This window comes from Triturus cristatus, chromosome 8 (assembly GCF_964204655.1).
Source record: "Triturus cristatus chromosome 8, aTriCri1.1, whole genome shotgun sequence".
Classification (NCBI taxonomy): Eukaryota; Metazoa; Chordata; class Amphibia; order Caudata; family Salamandridae; genus Triturus; species Triturus cristatus.
The window spans coordinates 1,101,697,385-1,101,716,877 of NC_140591.1; the positions used below are offsets into that span (position 1 = coordinate 1,101,697,385).

At 43.5% G+C, this 19,493-nt stretch overlaps 1 protein-coding gene across 4 annotated transcripts in view; it reads right to left on the reverse strand.

Moving 5' to 3' along the window:
- Positions 1-19,493, reverse strand: part of CDKL5 (cyclin dependent kinase like 5) — a 1,167,948-nt gene that overhangs the window by 194,728 nt on the left and 953,727 nt on the right. For all 4 annotated transcript variants that reach the window (XM_085622653.1, XM_085622651.1, XM_085622652.1 and 1 more), the window contains exon 12: positions 4,475-4,632. In XM_085622653.1, the coding sequence (XP_085478779.1) occupies positions 4,475-4,632 (158 nt within the window). The remainder of the gene's footprint in view (positions 1-4,474; positions 4,633-19,493) is intronic.

A 19,493-nucleotide genomic window follows, 5' to 3' on the forward strand; every position in this document is an offset into this window, starting at 1 on the left:
CAAGTGTATGGCCTTTCTCGGAAGCTTGTTTCCGGTCCAGGGAAGGCATGGCTTGGCAGTTCGGGCTGGACTGTTCCCATGAGGCACAGGGTCAGACTGATTTGCATATGGCCATGTCTGAACTGGGGTGGCAGAGTGGGCTAAAGAACGGTGATGGATTAAACCCAGATCAGTTGACTGAGGTGAGTGCTTGCAATGTTCAACACTCCGTCCATCATTTCCTTTCGTTTTTGCTTTGTTCGCCATAAGTTGGCAGGGTATGCTCAGGCGTGAGTCCCTTGCTCACTTTGTCACTGGATTCAAGCAAGCCTGGCTGAAGACGGCTGAAATGCCAGAAACCGGTCCTAGGAAGCTTGTTTCCGGTCCACGGAAGGCATGGTTTGGCAGTTCGGGCTGGACTGTTCCCATGAGGCACAGGGTCAGACTGATTTGCATATGGCCATGTCTGAACTGGGGTGGCAGAGTGGGCTAAAGAACGGTGATGGATTAAACCCAGATCAGTTGACTGGGGGCGAGTGCTTGCAATGTTCAACACTCCGTCCATCATTTTCTTTGGTTTTTGCTTTGTTCGCCATAAGTTGGCAGGGTATGCTCAGACGTGAGTCCCTTGCTCACTTTGCCACTGGATTCAAGCAAGCCTGGCTGAAGACGGCTGAAATGCCAGAAACCGGTCCTTGGAAGCTTGTTTCCGGTCCTGGGAAGTCATGGCTTGGCAGTTCGGGCTGGACTGTTCCCATGAGGCACAGGGTCAGACTGATTTGCATATGGCCATGTCTGAACTGGGGTGGCAGAGTGGGCTAAAGAACAGTGATGGATTAAACCCAGATCAGTTGACTGGGGGTGAGTGCTTGCAATGTTCAACACTCCGTCCATCATTTCCTTTGGTTTTGGCTTTGGCTTTATTCTGTGCACTAGACTGGGAACTAACCGGAAGTGCTTGAGCATGAAGTGGGGGCGCCCTGTGGAGCGGGGATCACCAAATGCAGGATACAATCAGGTCAAATTGAACAACACAGATTTAAAAAAAAGCTTTTAAAATTTTCCTTTTAAAAAATTAATCGAACAAGGTGCAAAAGAAGCGGTATTTCAGTATTACAAGAGGAAAGGCAGCAGGTGCGACAGCGTTATGAGTGACCCACCATAGACCTGGGCAAGACTCTCTGATCTGCGCGCTAGCTGCAGCTTGGTAAAAATAGCCTGAGGCTCCACTCACCCACCACTCAGCCCTGCTGTGCAGCGGCTGGCTATTCTGTGCACTAGACCGGGAACTAACCGGGAGTGCATGAGCAGGAAGTGGGGGCGCGCTGTAGAGCGGGGATCACCAAATGCAGGATACAATCAGGTAAAATTGAGCAACACAGATTTAAAAAAATGCTTTCAAAATTTTCCTTTTAAAAAATGAATCGAACAATGTGCAAAAGAAGCGGTATTTCAGTATTACAAGAGGAAAGGCAGCAAGCGTGACAGCGTTACGAGTGACCCACCATAGACCTGGGAAAGGACGATGCTGCAGACACCAGTTGGGTATGGGGGTATGCAGTGAGATGTCCAGCATTACTCCGACTGTGCCCGCACATAGCCCTGCAGGATATAGCCTGTGCTAACGGGTGCATTTTTCTTCACAGAGGGCCAGGTTCACAAGGGGGAATTGAAAGAACAAATGAGGGTCAGAACAGCAGCCCAAGGTGGGCACTTGCTGTCATTGGCCAGCCTTTCATAAAAAGTAAACAGCAGGCCTGCACCCGCTGCTTTAGTGCTCATTGGCTTCCAATTGGGTTAGTGCTTCAAAGACCTGTGGAGAAAAAGATCAATGGATTTCACATCTACGTCAGGACGGGAGGCAAGGATTGTGCTTTCTTCCTTTCGCATTTACTCAAAAATCAGTCCCAAAGCATTATACCTAAATAATTCCAATGAACCCTAGAGAAAATGCAGTAGTTTCAAACAACCAATCTCGTAATAACATGCCCTTCAAAGTCCATGACAACATCCTGAATGCCCTCTTTGTATGCTGCTCCAGCAGCGGGTAAGTGTTGTTTTTGTCCTTCGCGTATAATATTATTATAGAATTTTTCTACATATAAAGAATTTTACTGGTTTTTGCCAGTGTGATGTTTAATTGCACTGAATCCGTTTCCTTTCCAGGAACTGTCAGGTGCCCTAATTTAGGTGACCCAGTGGGGCCAACCTGTGGGCTGAGGTGCAGTGATGTTCTCCCACCAGTCGGTGGTGGTAGCGAGTGCACGCACTGGCAAACCCTTGTTGATACTGTCAGCCCCACACTGCGGTGACCGCACACAGCCAGCAGGAAGGAATTTTTAAAAATCGCTGATCACTTTGCAACTCTGGTAATTAAAACTTGACAGAGTGTAAATATCTCCCTAACAACATGTTGGTTATTTTGCCACAGCTCTTTAAGGATATTATACTCTTCTCAAGATGCAGAGAAGCAGTGATAACATGTGCCCAGAGGAGGACACGGAAGAGGAGTCATCCCCTATCCAGCCTTAAGTGATTGCCTACAGATGTGTGTGGTGGAGTGCGTGAATGCATATGAAGCATGACTGGAAAAAAATGTTCCACAAAACCAATCATTTGATGATATCCATAAGAAAACCTTTTACTGCAGTGTCCTCACCACTGAAAACTAGATGTATCAGGTAGGCAATGAAGGAACCCAGTGTTGATGTCTACATTTTCAGGGCTCAGTCGATCAGAGGTGCCGTGGCTTCCCAAGCGTTCTCTCTAGGAGCACGTCTGCAAAATGTCATGAACGTGGGTGACTGGGTGCCTGATTCGGGTTTCAAGAGGCTCTACTTTAAACCTGAGAGCAATATAGCCTCGTTGGTGATAGGTAAGCTTTGAACTAGCATAATCCTTCTCCCTGGTCGTGACACAGATCATAAAATTTGCTAGTTAAAATGAAGGAAAATTTTCATTTTATTAAGAATATGGAGGAAAAAATTATCCCACCCTGCTAAATTCTGGAGGAATTTAAAAGTAATGCTCACCCAGAAAGATGTTAAGCGTAAGTCAGGTATATGAACTAGAACTTGTTTTTTTAATAAGGAAGTTATGCATGCTAATTAATCTTATGGCTATATGACAACTTCTACAGGTAGGAAGTTGGGGTTCTAAAGGTCTGTAATTATATTGTTGCTTAGGATCTGAACAGAAACAAGAATGAGAAGTGAAATACTGCTGGAAAGGCAGATACTGTACATTCGGGATGATGTTCTGGACTTTGAAGAACATGTTATGTACATGGTTGATTGTTCGAAACTATAGCATTTTCCATAATTTTCATGGGAAATATATTTTGAGTTTCAATGCTTAATGGTTGCTGTTGGAATACATGTGAAGAAAGCATAATCCTCGCCGCGGTGTCCTTCATAGAATTTAAAACTTTCCTTCACGCTACCAATGAGTTTTCTAATTCTACCTCATACTCAAAGGTTCAAAATGAAATCTTACACACTTCAGCTGATGCTTCGCAAAGCAGGGAAATATATCTCTGAGGACTGCAAACCTTTGCTTACCACAAACATACCGCTTTGAAGCGAGTTTCTGTGTTTCTCCCAAGAGTAGTTGCAGAATGAGTTGCTCTCTTGCACCAAACACAACTGTTGGTGCACTGCCTTCGATTACCTTGTGCATTGGAATTAGATGGGTGCTGTGCAATCCGTTGCACAGCTCACTGATAAACTTCAAAAGCAAATATCCCTGCTTGTAAAATCAGAAACACTCTAGTCCTTCGAGTTTCAAGATTATGCACTATGCACAAGGCAGTCGGAAGCAGACACTGCAGGACCATGTGACCAGAACAGACACCCTGCGTGGAACATCTACAATAATCACCAATCAATACTTAATATAATCTATTGCACATGTAGAACAGTTGCTGTTTAATCAAGCTCATTATAGACTCACTTGGGTTAAAGGGGACCGTGGCAGCTGCAGATCTGTGTACAATGTGCATCACTCTATGACTGAGAGACGTAAACAAATGTGTGGATGCCAAAGTGCCAGTCTTGCCTTAAGCATGATTTTTGAATGGGGGCAAATATGCATGTGCAGGCCGATTTGTGCATATGTATTGCATTTTGTGTGCCTATTTTACTTTTGCAGCATTCCACATGCACAATGTGCAATTGAGCAGGTTGAAAAAAACTCTGTGTATTAAAAACAATAGACACATAAGAAAGTAAGAACAACCAACGCATTGGAGGTGTGCAACCAAAGATACATCTGCAGGCCAAGTAGAGAAATGAAAGTTAGGCAGGCAAACTAGCAGATGAAATGGCCCAGGCTCCCCTATTTTACTATCAATTTGTACACTGTGATTGCTAAATAGGAATTCTGCAAAAACTTCGCCACTTTAACATTGCTCTTGCTGTGAAATAAAGGGCTGGAAGGTGCTCCTGAGTATTAATAGCTGAAATAATGCATGATGGGTAAATACAAACACACCGACCTGCTGGAGGAATTGCCCTCTCCGTGGTGGGGCTTCCGCTTGGAGGACCTGGATGGTGAACTACCACAGCGATCTAAGAGTCTTTGAGTCTGAAAGGCAGGATGGTTCAAACTTTGTTCTGTCAGGAACCGATCAGAAGGATTCAGCTTCAGTAAGTTCTAGGAGACAAGGAAACACTGGCCTGTAATATTTGAACCATCTTGAAAACAAAGATATAATCTAATCTCCAACGGTTGCCAAAAAGCTTGCTTTCATTCTGCAGCACGACGTTTCAGGACTGGCAAAGGAACAGATTTCAATGCAGCACACAACATGTGATTGTACAGAGCAGCAACATTCACGGTGTGAGCCAATTTACACGTGTGCTATAACAGTAACGGAACTTTTAACAAACTCTTCCAAAGTTATTGCTGAATGGTAACTTCTGCTGCTTCACATACTAAGTTAGTGCTTTCAGAATGTGACTTCTTTAAACACGGGGTGATACTTTTAATCTTTTTTTAATGGTGATTATTAAGTGGGACCGGATGGGGGGGTTTGTTTTGCAATGAATTGTTCAGCTCTGCCAAGTACCATTCATCAGGAGTTAGACTAACGCAATTCAGTGTGGTGGTCGGCATCACTGCACTGAAATGCAATGTCATGCATAATAGGCATAGCGCCTCCTCAGCTGTCAAGCCGTAGCGCTGCTAATCATGCACCAATATACTGCTGACTGAAACTAAAGCAGGAGTGGCAGTGCGCCATATGTGCTGCTTCCTGCAGGCCTTGTTCCGCTATATGATCATGGAACTCCTCTGTGACTTACAATAACCTTATAATGTATGGGAGGGAAACTTTATCCCTTATATAATGTGGATATTTTCTGTCATACTGAAACTTGGTTCAAGGATAACTGTGGGGTTATCATGAAATAGCATAGTTCCATTAATTTCACCTTGTTTTCTACCCACCACACGCATAAACGTGGAGGGGGGATTTACCAATCTGGTTAAAATCGTTTGAAATGTTTTAAGTTGGGCTCTAGTTCCCTTTTGGCCCTTGAAACCTCACTAATTAGATTGAGAGACCCCTCTGGACTCCCCAGAATATACTTTTGATCTACTGCCCCCCAAGGCTGGGGTTACGGCTTACAATGTGTTAGCTACTGTGCTATTGCAGTCAAATTCTGACGCAGCATATATTCTGGTTCTGGGTGACTTCAATCTTAATTTTGATAATCATTCCCAAGTACTTCCTGCCTGATATGAAGAGCTCTTCTCCTTCTTTTATCTAACTATATGCACCCTGCTCCCGACCCACATTAAGGCCCATGCTTTATATACTGTTTGCACAAACACCCACCTATGCCAGACCCATCACCTTTTTGGGATTCTTATACCAGTCCTCTATTGCATCCCATTACCATGTCAGTTTATATCAGCTGCAAAAAAGGCCTAATCCTTCTGCAACCTTAGACTACCATAAATCGAACATGAATTCAGCACAAATATTAGCTTCTTTGGTATTGTCAGGAAATTTCTCTCTAGAGTGCGATCCTCAATCTCTTCTGGGAAACCAACATATCTAGATTACTGCTGATCTTGATTAGATAGTTCCTTGAAGAAGAAATTATTTAACCCCATTAAACTGTTGTTATATATACGTTTGACTGACATAGCCCAATGCAGTGCTACCTTGGGAGTAAAAAAGCAAGAGGGATAACACAGAACACATTCTGCTAAGACTGACATGAGCCCTGAAGTCAATAACCACCCAGCAAGCAGTGTTCCATAAAAGTATGCAGACTTGAAGCATCTAAATGGTTCTAAGAAAGGCAGTAATGACTGGTTTTGCTTTTGAGGGTTATTTGAGACAACACTTTCATGCCTTTTCGTCATAAAACAATGCAGGACACAGTTCATCTAGAAATTGATTCCTTTGTTTTTGCTGTACAAAATGAATGCCCTTTCTAGATAAACAATTGCATAGTTTGACCTTGTCACCCGCAGTATGAATACAATATAGGTTAAAATCATCAAAATGCAGGAAACCATGTGGAGTTCTGTGCCCCTACAGAGGCAACTGTTCAAAGGCACAGTTACAATATAACAAAGTAGACCTAATCTGATCACACGGCAATTCTTTACATTTACTTTGAGAGTGGGAATGGAAGTTTTTATTTTCTTCCTCAACAGTCTCTCTTAGCTGAATTTGGAGAATTGTCCCTCCTCACAATGGCTGTGTATTTTATTTTAAAACAAGAACCACACCCAAAGTCAACAGTCACAGGGTTCCCAAACATATATATCCCATGGAATCACAGGTGTATAAACCACAACCATGTGTCAAAAATGTGAAAAAAGTGCAAGGACAAGGTAGCACCTCACGTGCACACCACCAAAGTGAGCTTGCTGGTTAAATATCACCAGTTATGCCCACGTTTATCATCATAGGTCACTCCCTTGTAAAAGAAAAACAAAAACAAAAAGGTGTCCAGAAAACCAGTGAACTTGGTGAAAATATGCGACAGCATCACACACTTCAACCCTGTATAGTTAAAATTGAAATAAACCCACAGCAAACCACTTTATTCACAACTCGTAGGTTTGTTCAATCTAAAAACATACTGCATGTTAGCAGACCAAATTATGTTGGGCCGACATGTTTCAATGCCTGTCTATTGTGGCAATTTCTTCAGGGCACGAGGACTTCGTCCACCTTATCTGGACCCTTGATAAGAACAACCAGTGACTGTGTAAACAGAAGGTAAGGTTCTTTGAGAAAAGCACTTATAGCTAGAACAGAAAACAAAAATGCAAAGCATTCCACCTCTATAACCTTAATTGCAAATCAACATAAAATATCTAATTACCCGGTAATAGCCAAGGCCCCTCGTACCAGTTATACACCGCGTCACACAGGCACTACCCTGTCTGAGCAGTCCTGTTTTCTAAAAGGACACTTATGTTGTCATTCTTCTGTAAGGCAAAAACAAGTTCGACCACCTCCTTATGTGTATCACTATCACACACTTCGGGAATTCAGTCACTTCAACCAGACACTCCCCTTTTGCTCTCCTGTATGGTTTAATCCGTCCCTTTTCTTTTCCCTTCTGAGGTAGTTTTGAACCGAAAAATCTTATATCGGTATGCTTCCATCTCAAACATAACATATTCACATTGGCGCAATATATCAATCCTATGTGACTATGTCCTCCATTAAAACTCAGAACTCGCTGGTTACAATCGGAATGCGACTATGACATAAATTCTTAACATCCAACCATTCAGAGTCGCCACCTCTCTTCGCTCCTCAATAATTCTAACCGAATCACACCGTTTTTTCCCGGTCACAAGATTACGACGGTTTTACCGCTTAATCTTCACGTGGGGAGCTTTGTCTCATTCCGCGCTGGCATCTAAACGCGGTCCTCATTATTTAAAACAACCGGTACGGTGTCTCCTCCGGACGCACTACGTGCCAAATCACGTGACAGACCCTGTTCAACAGGTGCCATCTTGGAGTGGATAATATTGATCAAAACTGCGTTTTGACCATCAAAAAAGACAATATAGAACGCCATTACGCCACGATCGTAACTTCTTAGACTCCTCGTTTATAAAATCAATTTCAACGTTCACAATTCATATTTTCAAAAGTACGCTGCCGTAAGAAGCTCAGTGTTAACCCTAACGTGCACACTTTTAATTACAGAAACCATGTAAGAATTGTCCCACATGTAGTTGGTATTAATTCATAAAACATCGCCGATCCAATAATTTCTTTTTAATGCCAACAACCACTGACGCTCGTATCAAGTCATTTGTATTCTAATGAACAGGGAGTGCCCCCGAAAATAGATACTTAAATAGTACGTGGGATGTATATCAGACAAACTACTTTGGAAATCAATCCTGTATGCAATTGTATAAATACCACACTTGCTGCACAAAGATGGGAGCAGAACATCTTAAACTACATCAGAACTCTGATTCATTATCTCAAAGACTTATTCTGTTCCATTCAATGCAGTCGTTGAGCCCCACTTGTTCTGCTTTCTCTGAAAAAATCCAACAGGCTTCACTATTGGCTAGTAATCTGTCCATAATGGAGGCGTCACCTCTCAATTTCTCTAGTACCGTCCATGTCAATGACCTAGCATCATGTTTTTCATTGATGAAGTGTTGTACTAGCCTAGTAGTCAATTTTCCTGATCTGATAGTACTGAGATGCTCCCGGATACGTATCTTTACTTTCCTAGATGTTAGTCCAATATAGTGTAGACCACAGCCACACGTCAAGCGATAAATCACATTTACTGTATTACAGTTGGTGAATTGTGTAAGGTGCCACACCCTCCCATCAGTCAGTGTCACTTGATTCGTTTTCACAGTCAGTTCACAAACTGAGCATGATCCGCACGGATAATGCCCAGCAGGAAGGGTGGACATTTTTGTGTCTGCTTTGGGGTGCGAATGTACCAATTTATCATTCAGATTACATGCTCTCCTGAAAGCAAATCTCGGAGGAGGCATCTTAAAGTCTGCTGTGGAAAGTAGAGCCCAATGCTTGCGCATCACTTGGCACATTTTACTTGCCAATGGATCATATGTCATGACTACTGGGAGACACTCCGTCCTAGGTCTGATATTCTTCTCCAACAATACACTGCGGGGGGTGTTCAAGGCTCTTTTTCTAGCGTTTTTCACCGTCAACCTTGGATATTGTCTCTGAACCAGTTTCTCACTAAGTGATTCAGACTGCTGCAAAAAATCGCCTGTGAAGGAACAGTTCCTCCAGTATCGAAGGAACTGTCCCACAGGTAAATTGTCCCTGAGGGTCCGGGGATGAAACGAATTAAAGTGCAACAGAGAATTCCTATCGGTTACCTTCTGATGTACTGTGGTCATGAGCTTCCCCTGATCAGCTGTAATATCCAGGTCAAGGTATACAGCTTTGTGTTTACTGTAAGCCCAGGTGAATCTAAAGCTGTCATCCAAGGTATTCAACTGATTAAAAAAAATAATGAGATTGTCTTCTGTACCTGCCCAGATACATAAAACATCGTCAATATACCGCTTCCAGAGGCGTATATTCCTCTGGAAGGGATTGAGCGGATGGAAAATATGATGCTCCTCAAACTGGCCCACATAAATGCAGGCCAGGCTGGGAGCAAAGGTTGCGCCCATCGAAGTACCTGAGACTTGTAAAAACAAGTCCTTTTTGTAGATGAAATAGTTTCGGGTGAGTGCAATTTCAATGCACTCTAACACAAAGGTCTTTGGCGTATCGTAAAACCACTCTTGCTCCCCAAGTGCCCGTGCTGCTGCCACCAGCGTGGCATCTTGGGGTATGCAAGAATATAGTGACTCAATATCAATGGTCACCAAAACCTCCTGTTGTGTATCAAAACAAGTATTCTCCAAATTGTTATGGATATCCCTAGTGTCCTGCACATATGAGGTCTGCTTTATCACCAATTCACAAAGAAAAAAATCGGCAAATTGTGAAAGAGACTCAAGCACTGACTGTACTCCCGAAACAATGAGACGACCCGGGGGGGGTCGTGTGGCCTTATGAATTTTTGGTAAGATATAAAAAGCCGGAGTCCTCGGTTTAGAATTTACCAAGAACTCGGCTTCTTTTGCAGTAATCCATTTCTTCTCCCTGGCTGTAGCTACCATTGGTTTAATAATGTCCAGTAATTCATTTACTGGATCACGGGCCAAAGGTTTATAATTCTCACGTTTGCCAAGGAGTCTAAGAACTTCATTTTCGTAATCCACCGTATTCATGACTACAATCGCACCCCTCTTGTCAGCTGATTTTATGGTGATTAGGGGGTTATCCTGAAGACTCTTGACTGCCCGCCAGTCATCTCTGCTCATATTATTGAACTCATGCCGATGAACAGTGTTTTCCAAAGCATTCATTTTGTCAAGTACTTTGTTCTCAAATACAATCACCTCAGGTCCCACACTAGAAGTGGGGGGCAAAACTGTGATGGGCAACGTAGGTTAGTGCAGAATAAAGAAGGGGGATCCTGTATTTTGTAAGCAAAAAATGTTTTAAAAAAATTTTTCTCATCGTTTCTTGAAATTCGAAACGGCATTTGAACATGTCATGTGTCGGTGTGGGAACAAATCCCAAGCCTTTGTTCAATACTCGTATTTCACTCTCAGACAAGGTATCGTCGGATAGAATGACAATAATATAATTCACGACTGGTTCCTTCCCCGGCTGCGGGTTATTCGTGGAGAGAAAACCTGCCATGTCTGATCCGGATTGGATCGCATCTGCCCTCTGCCTCTTTGACCACCCCTGCCTCTGTGACCTCTCTGGTTTTGTCCTAAAAAAGAACGTAATAAAGCCCCCAAATCTTCATTCGATTGTTCAGGTTGATTGAATCTAACCCTGTTGGTTTTATCTGCCTGTACTCCTACGTCATCATCTTCACTGAAAGTGTTGTGAAACGTCCAGTTGTATGGTGTACATCTGGCTATTTGTATCCCTCCCCTCGTTGGGCCACCCCGTTGTCTTAGTTCAGTTCTCTGTTGGTAATAACTGTCCTCAACATATGGAAATGCCCATTCGTGGGTGAAACGTTCTAAATTGCTTTTCAGGCCTTTGATTTTCTGATTAATCATGTAATTTTTATAATCAGATAGATCTTCCTGAATACTAGCTAACTGCTCCTTTGTATCAGCAAGGGTGGTATCTCTTTTAATACTCTCCTCCAAGTCGATAATTTCCTTGAGGAGGTCTTCACTGAGCCTCTTAGCAGTATTGATAATTAAGATCAGCCAGTCCCGGCCAGCCTGTCAAAGGCACAGTTAGCCTGAAGATCTCCACACTGACTTGCAATATCCTTATTAGATATGTATATGGGTACTTTATGGCCCTCAATACAGGCTGCCCTGTAGGGTATGTTGCCATGTTACATCTAAACTATCTGAAATCAGTGTGCTGTTCCCTAGGTGCTTCAACGCAACACTGGTGTTTATAATACAAGTCTGATACTAGAGGGATTAGTTACTTACATCGGTAAAGCCTTATCTGGTAGAGACATGATCTAGCCCCAGATTCCCTACTTTTGAATTTCCAAGGTGTGAGACTAGATTCTGAAGATTTTTCTTCAAGCAATACCCCTGCACGCCGGTAGGTAGCGTCGGTTCGCTCCAGGTAACGTCAGCGGCGCCGCCGTTGTGTCGTACACCTCACCTATAAAGGTGCCACCTCGGCATGCTGACATCAGTTACTTTCACGACTATCCATGCCAGAAGCGCAGAGCCATGAAGTATACCGACACTGGTGTGTTTTGAACAATGAGGGACATGAAAGGGAACAGCCCTGACTCTACAAAACTGCCGCGCTGCAGAAAAGAGGGGTGGGTCGGTAAGGAATCTGTGGCTAGATCATGTCTCTATCAGATAAGGTGTTACTGAAGGTAAGTAACTTATCCATCTGATAGAGACATACAGCCAAAGATTCCTTACCTTTGTAAAGATACCCAAGCAATACTACCCCCAGAGGAGGGACTGCGGACAAGTTTAGACCATGAAGTCCTGCAGGACAGAGCAGCCAAAAAGGTCATCCCAGCTGACTTGACTGTCCAGGCAGCAGTGCATGGATAACGTGTGCAGAGATACCCACATTGCAATGCCGTGGTAGCTGCCTTAGCTCTGGTAGAATGAGCCCTTTAGCCTTCAGGAGGTTGCTTTTTGGCCAGAACATAGCAGATGTTAATGCAAAGGGCGAACCAATGAGAGATCGCCCTTTTCGGCACCGCAAGACCCTTCTTCACTCCCACGTACCCCATGAAGAGTTCGTCATCCACCTGGAACTCTTTTGTGTGGTCAAGGTAGAACGACAATGCTCTTTTTTGGGTCCAGACGGTGAAGTTGCTCTTCTTCTTTAGAGGGGTGCGGCGAAGCATAGAAAGTGGGCAAGGTGACTGATTGCCCCACGTGGAAGGGTGTTACCACTTTCGGTAAGGAAGAGGCCCTAGTGCAAACCACCGACATATCAGGGAAGATGGTCATGTAAGGAGGCTTCGAGGACGGCGCCTGCAATTTGCTCACCCTCTTGGCAGAAGTTATTGCCACTAAAAAGGCTGTTTTGATGGTAAGCAACCAGAGGGGGCAGTTGTGCAGATGTTTGAACATGCGAGAGCCTAACATGCAGACCACTGCTGTACGAGCACCGACTGCATGTTCCTGCACGGTATGGCATGCATGCCACACCGTGCAGGAACTGGGGGTAAAAATAGCCGCCCTGCATGCACCCCCATCCCCAGGAGCAGCAATGGGCCCTGTTAGGGCTCCCTTCGTTGCCTCTCTGCCACCCTTTTTGTGGCGGGCGGTGGAAAGCCAACTCATAATATGCTCAGAGGTGCCCCATTGGCAACACCAGCATATTGTTGCTCCTGACCACTGTACAACTGCAGCGTGATCCTGGATCGCCAGTGGTGCGACCTCCACACTCGTAATACTGCGAGCAGGCCTGCAGTGTGGCAGTGTTGGACGCCACTGCGAGGACAGCGGTCCTATTGACTGCCATACTCGTAATAAGGCCCTAAGCCTATTTGCATTGCATCCTTACTAAATTGCATAAACGTGCCAAAATGTGTGTAAAATCAGATATCCAAGTTTCCTGGAAGCACATTATTTCATTCTCAACCAACACACTTGTAAGATCTACTGAATCTGATAGTTGGTTTAGCCCATGCTCATTCCAGGAAAACACCCTCAGGTTACTTGGTGACTCCACTTCTTAATTTACAATACTCATATTGGACAACTCATCCTCTTGTAAAGGGTTTAGGCAAGTAAAATGATTAATGGTAAGCTGAGCCATATATACCCTACCACTGTGTTTACTGCAGATCGTTATTTTAAAACTTCCTCTACTAAAGACAGCTGACCTTTTTGTACAACCCATTGCTCTTCTCCCAAAGTGGAACTTGTTAGTTTACCACTCAGTTCTGCATGATTATTTTTAAACGTTTGTTCATGGAATTGTTCTATTGGCTCCATATGGACTATCCTTATACCAAACCTGTTTAGGTCTTTCTTTGCGCCCTGAATTAAATGTAATACTAGACTTGTGTGTAGAACCCTGCCTTTGTAATTTCTCTACTGATCTTACTATAACAGAAAGCCATGTGTTTGATATCCTAGAAGTTCTGGAAAACATGCAACAGATTCGATCTGTTCAAGGTATTCCATTTTGTTTTTTACTTTTAACCTCCTTTTATTACATCAAAGTATAGGTAAAGATTTTCACACTCAGCCTTATGTATTTGGAAAATGTCCTCCCTTCCTTTTATAGGATGACTTATATAGCATGACTTCCTTCCATACGTAATTTCTTCTTCCCTTCCCAAAACTTGCTTTCTAGGTTCCTCTCATAATTTTGATGATTCCTTGGCTACATTTCCAAATTGTATCTTTTTTCTAATCTGATTTTCCTTAACCAACTCTCTTTTTTTCCAGTCTCTTTTACATGTGAGTGCGAACTCATTGCCACAATGGAAGATAGCTGCATCTTTTTACTTGCCCTCTTCACTTTCCTTTTGGATCCAAAGAGCCTATTCTCTATACTTTCCACACTATTAACAGTATGCCACTTCCTACACTTTTCTCTCACTGAGTGATCCTTTTAGTAATCCTCATCCTCCATCTACAATGTGACTGATGTCTCTTATACAGAACTGGATCATGTCTTCTTTTTATCAGCACTGGCCACCTGGTCCTGGAAGTGTAAACTGATGTACTCTTCTCTCTTTACATCTCCTTTTGGCCTATTCCATCTCTATCCTCCCTTGCTGCTATAGACCGACTCTTGAGGCCATCCAAGAATTAATTGATCTCAGTTCCAGCGCAATGTGCTTGAGTATACCTCTTTGGATTTTTCATATTGTCTTTTGACAGCACAGCAGCTTATGAAATTCCATGCAATGTTCTTTGCATTATGAAGAGAACATCTAGCACTGGGGTGGATCCAGCAGTAAACTTTTCTAAATTCGAGGGCAGATACATAATCTCAGACACAAAAGAATTTAAAACTTCCTCATTTACAAGTCTGTTAGGGTTTTCAAAACAACGTTTGCCCATATGCTAAAATGATGATACACCCAGGGATTCTCCACTTCTCTCTTCTTCATATCCCTTATGTTATGTACCAACCAATGAATAAAAAATCGGCTGTAGAAACTTGAGTGATGCACGGGAATAAGGATAAATGTGAGTCTGGAAGGTTCAACTTTTCTTGTCTATGTTCTTGTTCAGAGAGCACAATTCAATCACTTATGATAGGTTCATGAGGAATAGATGGATCATAGTCCCTCAGCAACGAAGGCGCAAAGGGTTCATGCGCATTTTTCCTTTTAAAGTGTTCCCCTACAAAATCCTTTTTTGAAGATGCTAAAGGAACAGCCAGAGAATTATTTTGGGAAGAAGTACGTTCCTCCGAAGCAGAGTCAGGGACTTAACAGGAGACTTGTATAACTGTATCACCAGTGGCCTCCTTATTTTGCCCTTTTACCTCACTCTCCTCTACTCCTGCTTTCCCCCTCCATATCATTCATTGGGGCCTTCCAGGCATCCTCTTTTGAGAGGGTATCTCAAGACTTGAACTTTCTCCTCTAGTCAGGATGCCTTTATCTTCCTTATTGTTCTTATAGTCCTAAACCTCTTTTTGCTCCGACGGGCGGCCAAAAGATGTATTCACACAAACAGATGAAGAAAAAAAGTTTCCACTCCGCATTCCAGACTCCTCCTTACTGAACACCAGCTGCAGCCGCCGCCGCCACTACCAGTAAAGTTAATGATTTTAAAATACGCAAGCCCTCCTTTCAGGCTTTAATAGCACCAGCACTGCTTTAATTAGCAAAACAGCACACTACACTAAATAATGCAGACTGCTAAGAGAACACAAAATGGCCTCAATAAGGTCAAGCCCCTAAACTCCCCACGCCCTGTGACACACCCACGTTCCTGACTCTACAGGGATGCACAGTAGTGTGGGGGAATGAGTCCAGATCCTACAGCCCCTGCAGTTCCTTGAAGTCATTTAACAGCCACAGCAAGCTTACTAGTTTACGAGCTGCGCTGTAGAGTGGTATAGTGACTGCTCGCAGCACTGAGCTGTCCAAAGAGGGCTAGAATACTCCTAATTGCCCATCAGCACAACGCTTCCATTGGTTTACCTGCTCCCAATGGGGTGTCTTCACAGTGGGGAAGAGAAACAATAAGCACAGTGAGAGCAGTGCAGCAGTGAGGCACACACTTGGAGGCTGTTCTGAAATCCACACCTCTCCACAGGCCCTCTGCTAGCTTCCTAAGCTCTCTAGCTCTGGTCTACAATGTGGAATCTTCACTACAGCAAACCTTCACTCCGGCGAATGAGCGGGCTGCATGTGAGCTGCACGGCAAGAGCGGAGAGTTGGACGGGCATGAGAACGGCACAGCGTGAGGCAGCACAAGGCTCAGCATGATTAGCACAGCATGACAGCCGGTGTCACTGTGCACATAATTTCAAGGCAAACTCCCCTCTAGATATAGGAAATAAGCATCATCTCTCCTGTGATTAAGCACAAGGTACTAACTTAAGGGACTCTTGCACTAGTACACATCGCTAGGAATTTTAACACTAGAAATACTAAAACATTCAGTGTTCTTGAAGTTCATATTTTGGGATAATCTATCTTGGGTCAAACATAAACAATCTAGAGAAGATGCATATAAACTTCTTATAAAGGGCACTTCAAAATTCTTTTAATCCAATCAAGGCCAGTTACTGCCAGAATGGTTTAAGGTGTAGTAAGTAAAAAAACAGAAGTGCCTAATCTTCATGGAGGTGCTGTGTGGGTTATTTCTCTGGGGTTCTAGCTGCAAAAGGACAGGCTCACATGAATCAGAGTAATGAGTGGGCCGATAAGGAGGGACAGAGTCAGAGGCTGGAGACACAGAGGTAAAGTCAAGAGCAGCAGAGTCAGCGACAATGTCCAAAAAGTAGCTGTCTTGGAAGTGAACCCACAACTGACGCAAATAAATGAAGTGGAGGGTTCACCCCAGGTGTGGCAAGGTGCTTCCTTTGCTAACTGATGGTTTGGTAGGCCACTCGCCAAACCCAAAATGACGGTCTAAGAGCCTATAGTTAGTACAGCAATGACACATATTTGAAGATCACAACTGTCAGAGACAACAACTATCTGAAAAGCTGCCTCTCCACTACTAAAACCTGGATGACAGTATCACACTCTACATTGAACCCGGCCTAACACAGGTTGCTTACTCATAGCAAGCATCAACAGACAAGCACAGGTTCAATTATGGCTCTCATCAATGCACCTAGGAGGATTTACACCTCATTTAAGGACAGTACAAAAATCACTCAGCTCCTACAATGACAGAAACCTCATGTTTAAGGAATGCTTTATTTAAAAGGCACACCCAGCTTCTACCTGTAAAAAGAAGTAAAAAATACTTCATTCTGAAAGATCATTAACAGAAACCATATACACTTTATATAAAGACACCTGGACCCCTATTGGAGTGACAGGACAAACATAGAAAAATTACTGATTGCAAAAGAAGTTTCCTATTTCATAATGAAAGTAGCTTAATATCTAATGTGTCACTGAAACATTCTCATCCTGAATACTGTAGTAGTACAAACTGAAGAAAAAGTTACATAGATTTGGTATTTTTCTGGTTTGTACTATATCTTCTAGCACAATCCTCACCTACGGCAAACATTCCAGTTGCCAGACTGATTTCAGGTATTTTTTTCTCAACAATAGGATGCTAGCTCCACCAGGTGGCACCAACCAACTTCGGTGGTGGCTTCAATGACCCTGGCTGTGACGACATTAGCATTTTTCACAGACCCAAATAAGCCTTGTGAAGAGGAACTAAGGGCACTAACTACAGAAACAACCACAGCAGGCGATACATTTGCATACGTTGGGATCTTATCAATAACTGGACAAATTCACCGAGGGTTTTTTAGGCAAAGGGCCTGATTTAGAGTTTGACGAACTGTACTCCATCCATCAGGGTGTCGGAGGATATTAATTACACTAGTAAGGCACACTATTGTGTGTCAAATTTAGAGATGCCCGCCGGCCCAGCAGCCATTTCTGCGCACCGAAAGAAACTACCATTGGTCTCTGAAAAAAATACTAATGACTCCTACAGACGTAGGAGCTTTCTCGCAGGATGTAGGGATCATCATTTCTTTATCCTGTCTCCACCACCAGGTTTTTCCTGGCAGTGACGGACCTGAAAAAACAGCATTACGGTGTCCACCCTAAACAGGTTGAGTGTTGTAATGTCCTTCTACTGATGCCCCTACTTTGTCGAGCCGTTGGAGGATGTATTTCATTGATGAGGCAATGGGAGCACCAATGATGGAATATGTAAGTTCCATCCATCCCTAAATGAGGCAGGCGGACCAAAGGTTTGGCAGGCTGGGTATAGCCTCACATTTGCGTCGGAAAACCCTGTTCACCAAACTCGGGTCCATAGTATACACCATTAATATCTTTACCAAAGATGCATACCTTTTTCTTTTGATGGATACTTCTTATTGATTCCTCACCTTAGGAATGATTCCCAAAGCAATAACCTCTGGGATTGAGTAGTGCTGATTAACCAAAGAAGGCATGTAACACAACTCTGGTAAAGTATCCATCATGGCTGCCTGGGATGTGATGCCGTATTGTTGCAGAAAAGTATGCACAGCACATCAGGTGGCTGCTCGGCTAATATCAGCCAACTGGACTCTCCTGAAATGAGCAGCAGAAGCTGTCACGACCCTCATAAAGTGAGCATGACAGCAAGTTGGAGGGTCATTCTTCACCAGATCTTTATGCAAAGGGTAACCCAGCATAAGATCATAAACGCGATTACTGCATCCCTTTTCTTGGCTCCGGCAAAGAACACACAAATCTGATCATCCACTCTGTGTTGTATGGTTTATGCAATAAAATGCCACATGCCTGGGATCTAGTCTATGAAGTCACTTCTTTTCGTTAGTGGGATGAGGAGGAGGAAGGAAGGATGGAAGAGTGATTCACAGCCCTATGTGTAAGGCAGACACTATTTTCAGTAAGAAGGAAGGGCAGGTGTGAAGTTGTCTGGCTAGAAAAAAAGTCAAAGGTGAAAGTACAAAGAGAGCTTGCAATGCACTGACCCTATAGGCCGAAGTTATTGCCACAGGAAAACAATCTTTAAGAGCAAACTGAACATGCAACAGCACATCAGTTCAAATGGCTAAGCCATGAGGAAGGCTAACACCAAATTCACACCCCATTGTAGAAGAATAAATTGTATGAGAGGAAGCAAATACAATAAACCTTTCAAAAATGGTGTCACTAGGGGCACATTAAACAGAGAAGGATTATCAGGTAAATTCATGAAAGTGGACAAGGCAGCAAGATATCCCATGTTAGAGGTAAATGCCAATCAATGGGCAATGCAATACACAAAGCATAGAACAGAAAGAGATGAGACTGGAAAGGTTTAAAAACTTCAGACTCACCTCAAGCAACTCATTTTGATCAGTGGTCACATATATGGATTTTTAGGAGGTTTTCTGGCAGGTACGATGACACCTGTCCATTTAGGTGGTAACGAGGAAGTCTCTAGTTAGCACCGCTCGATCCCCACACGAGCAGCTGGAGCGTCCAAAGACTTGTGTGGAGAACCCAACCATTTTTCTATGACAGCAGGCCTACCCTGTGTGGGCAAAGGAGACCAAAAACTGTGTTCCAACAGATTAGGGTAGCAAATCCTCCATGTCAATTCGGGAAAGGATCAGAATCAGTTGTGCTTGATCCTCTTGCACATGGATTGGCCAGACTGCATAAAGAAGACCAAAACAAGATGGGTAGTTCCTCTATGGGGCTCATTAGACCCTGTATTATAGTAGAATCAGCCTTGTCCGACATATTGGATCAGGGGGATCCGAGTGGTCAGACCATGATGCCCTCACAAACCTGGTATGGTGTCATGCTTCATCTTAGGGCGCT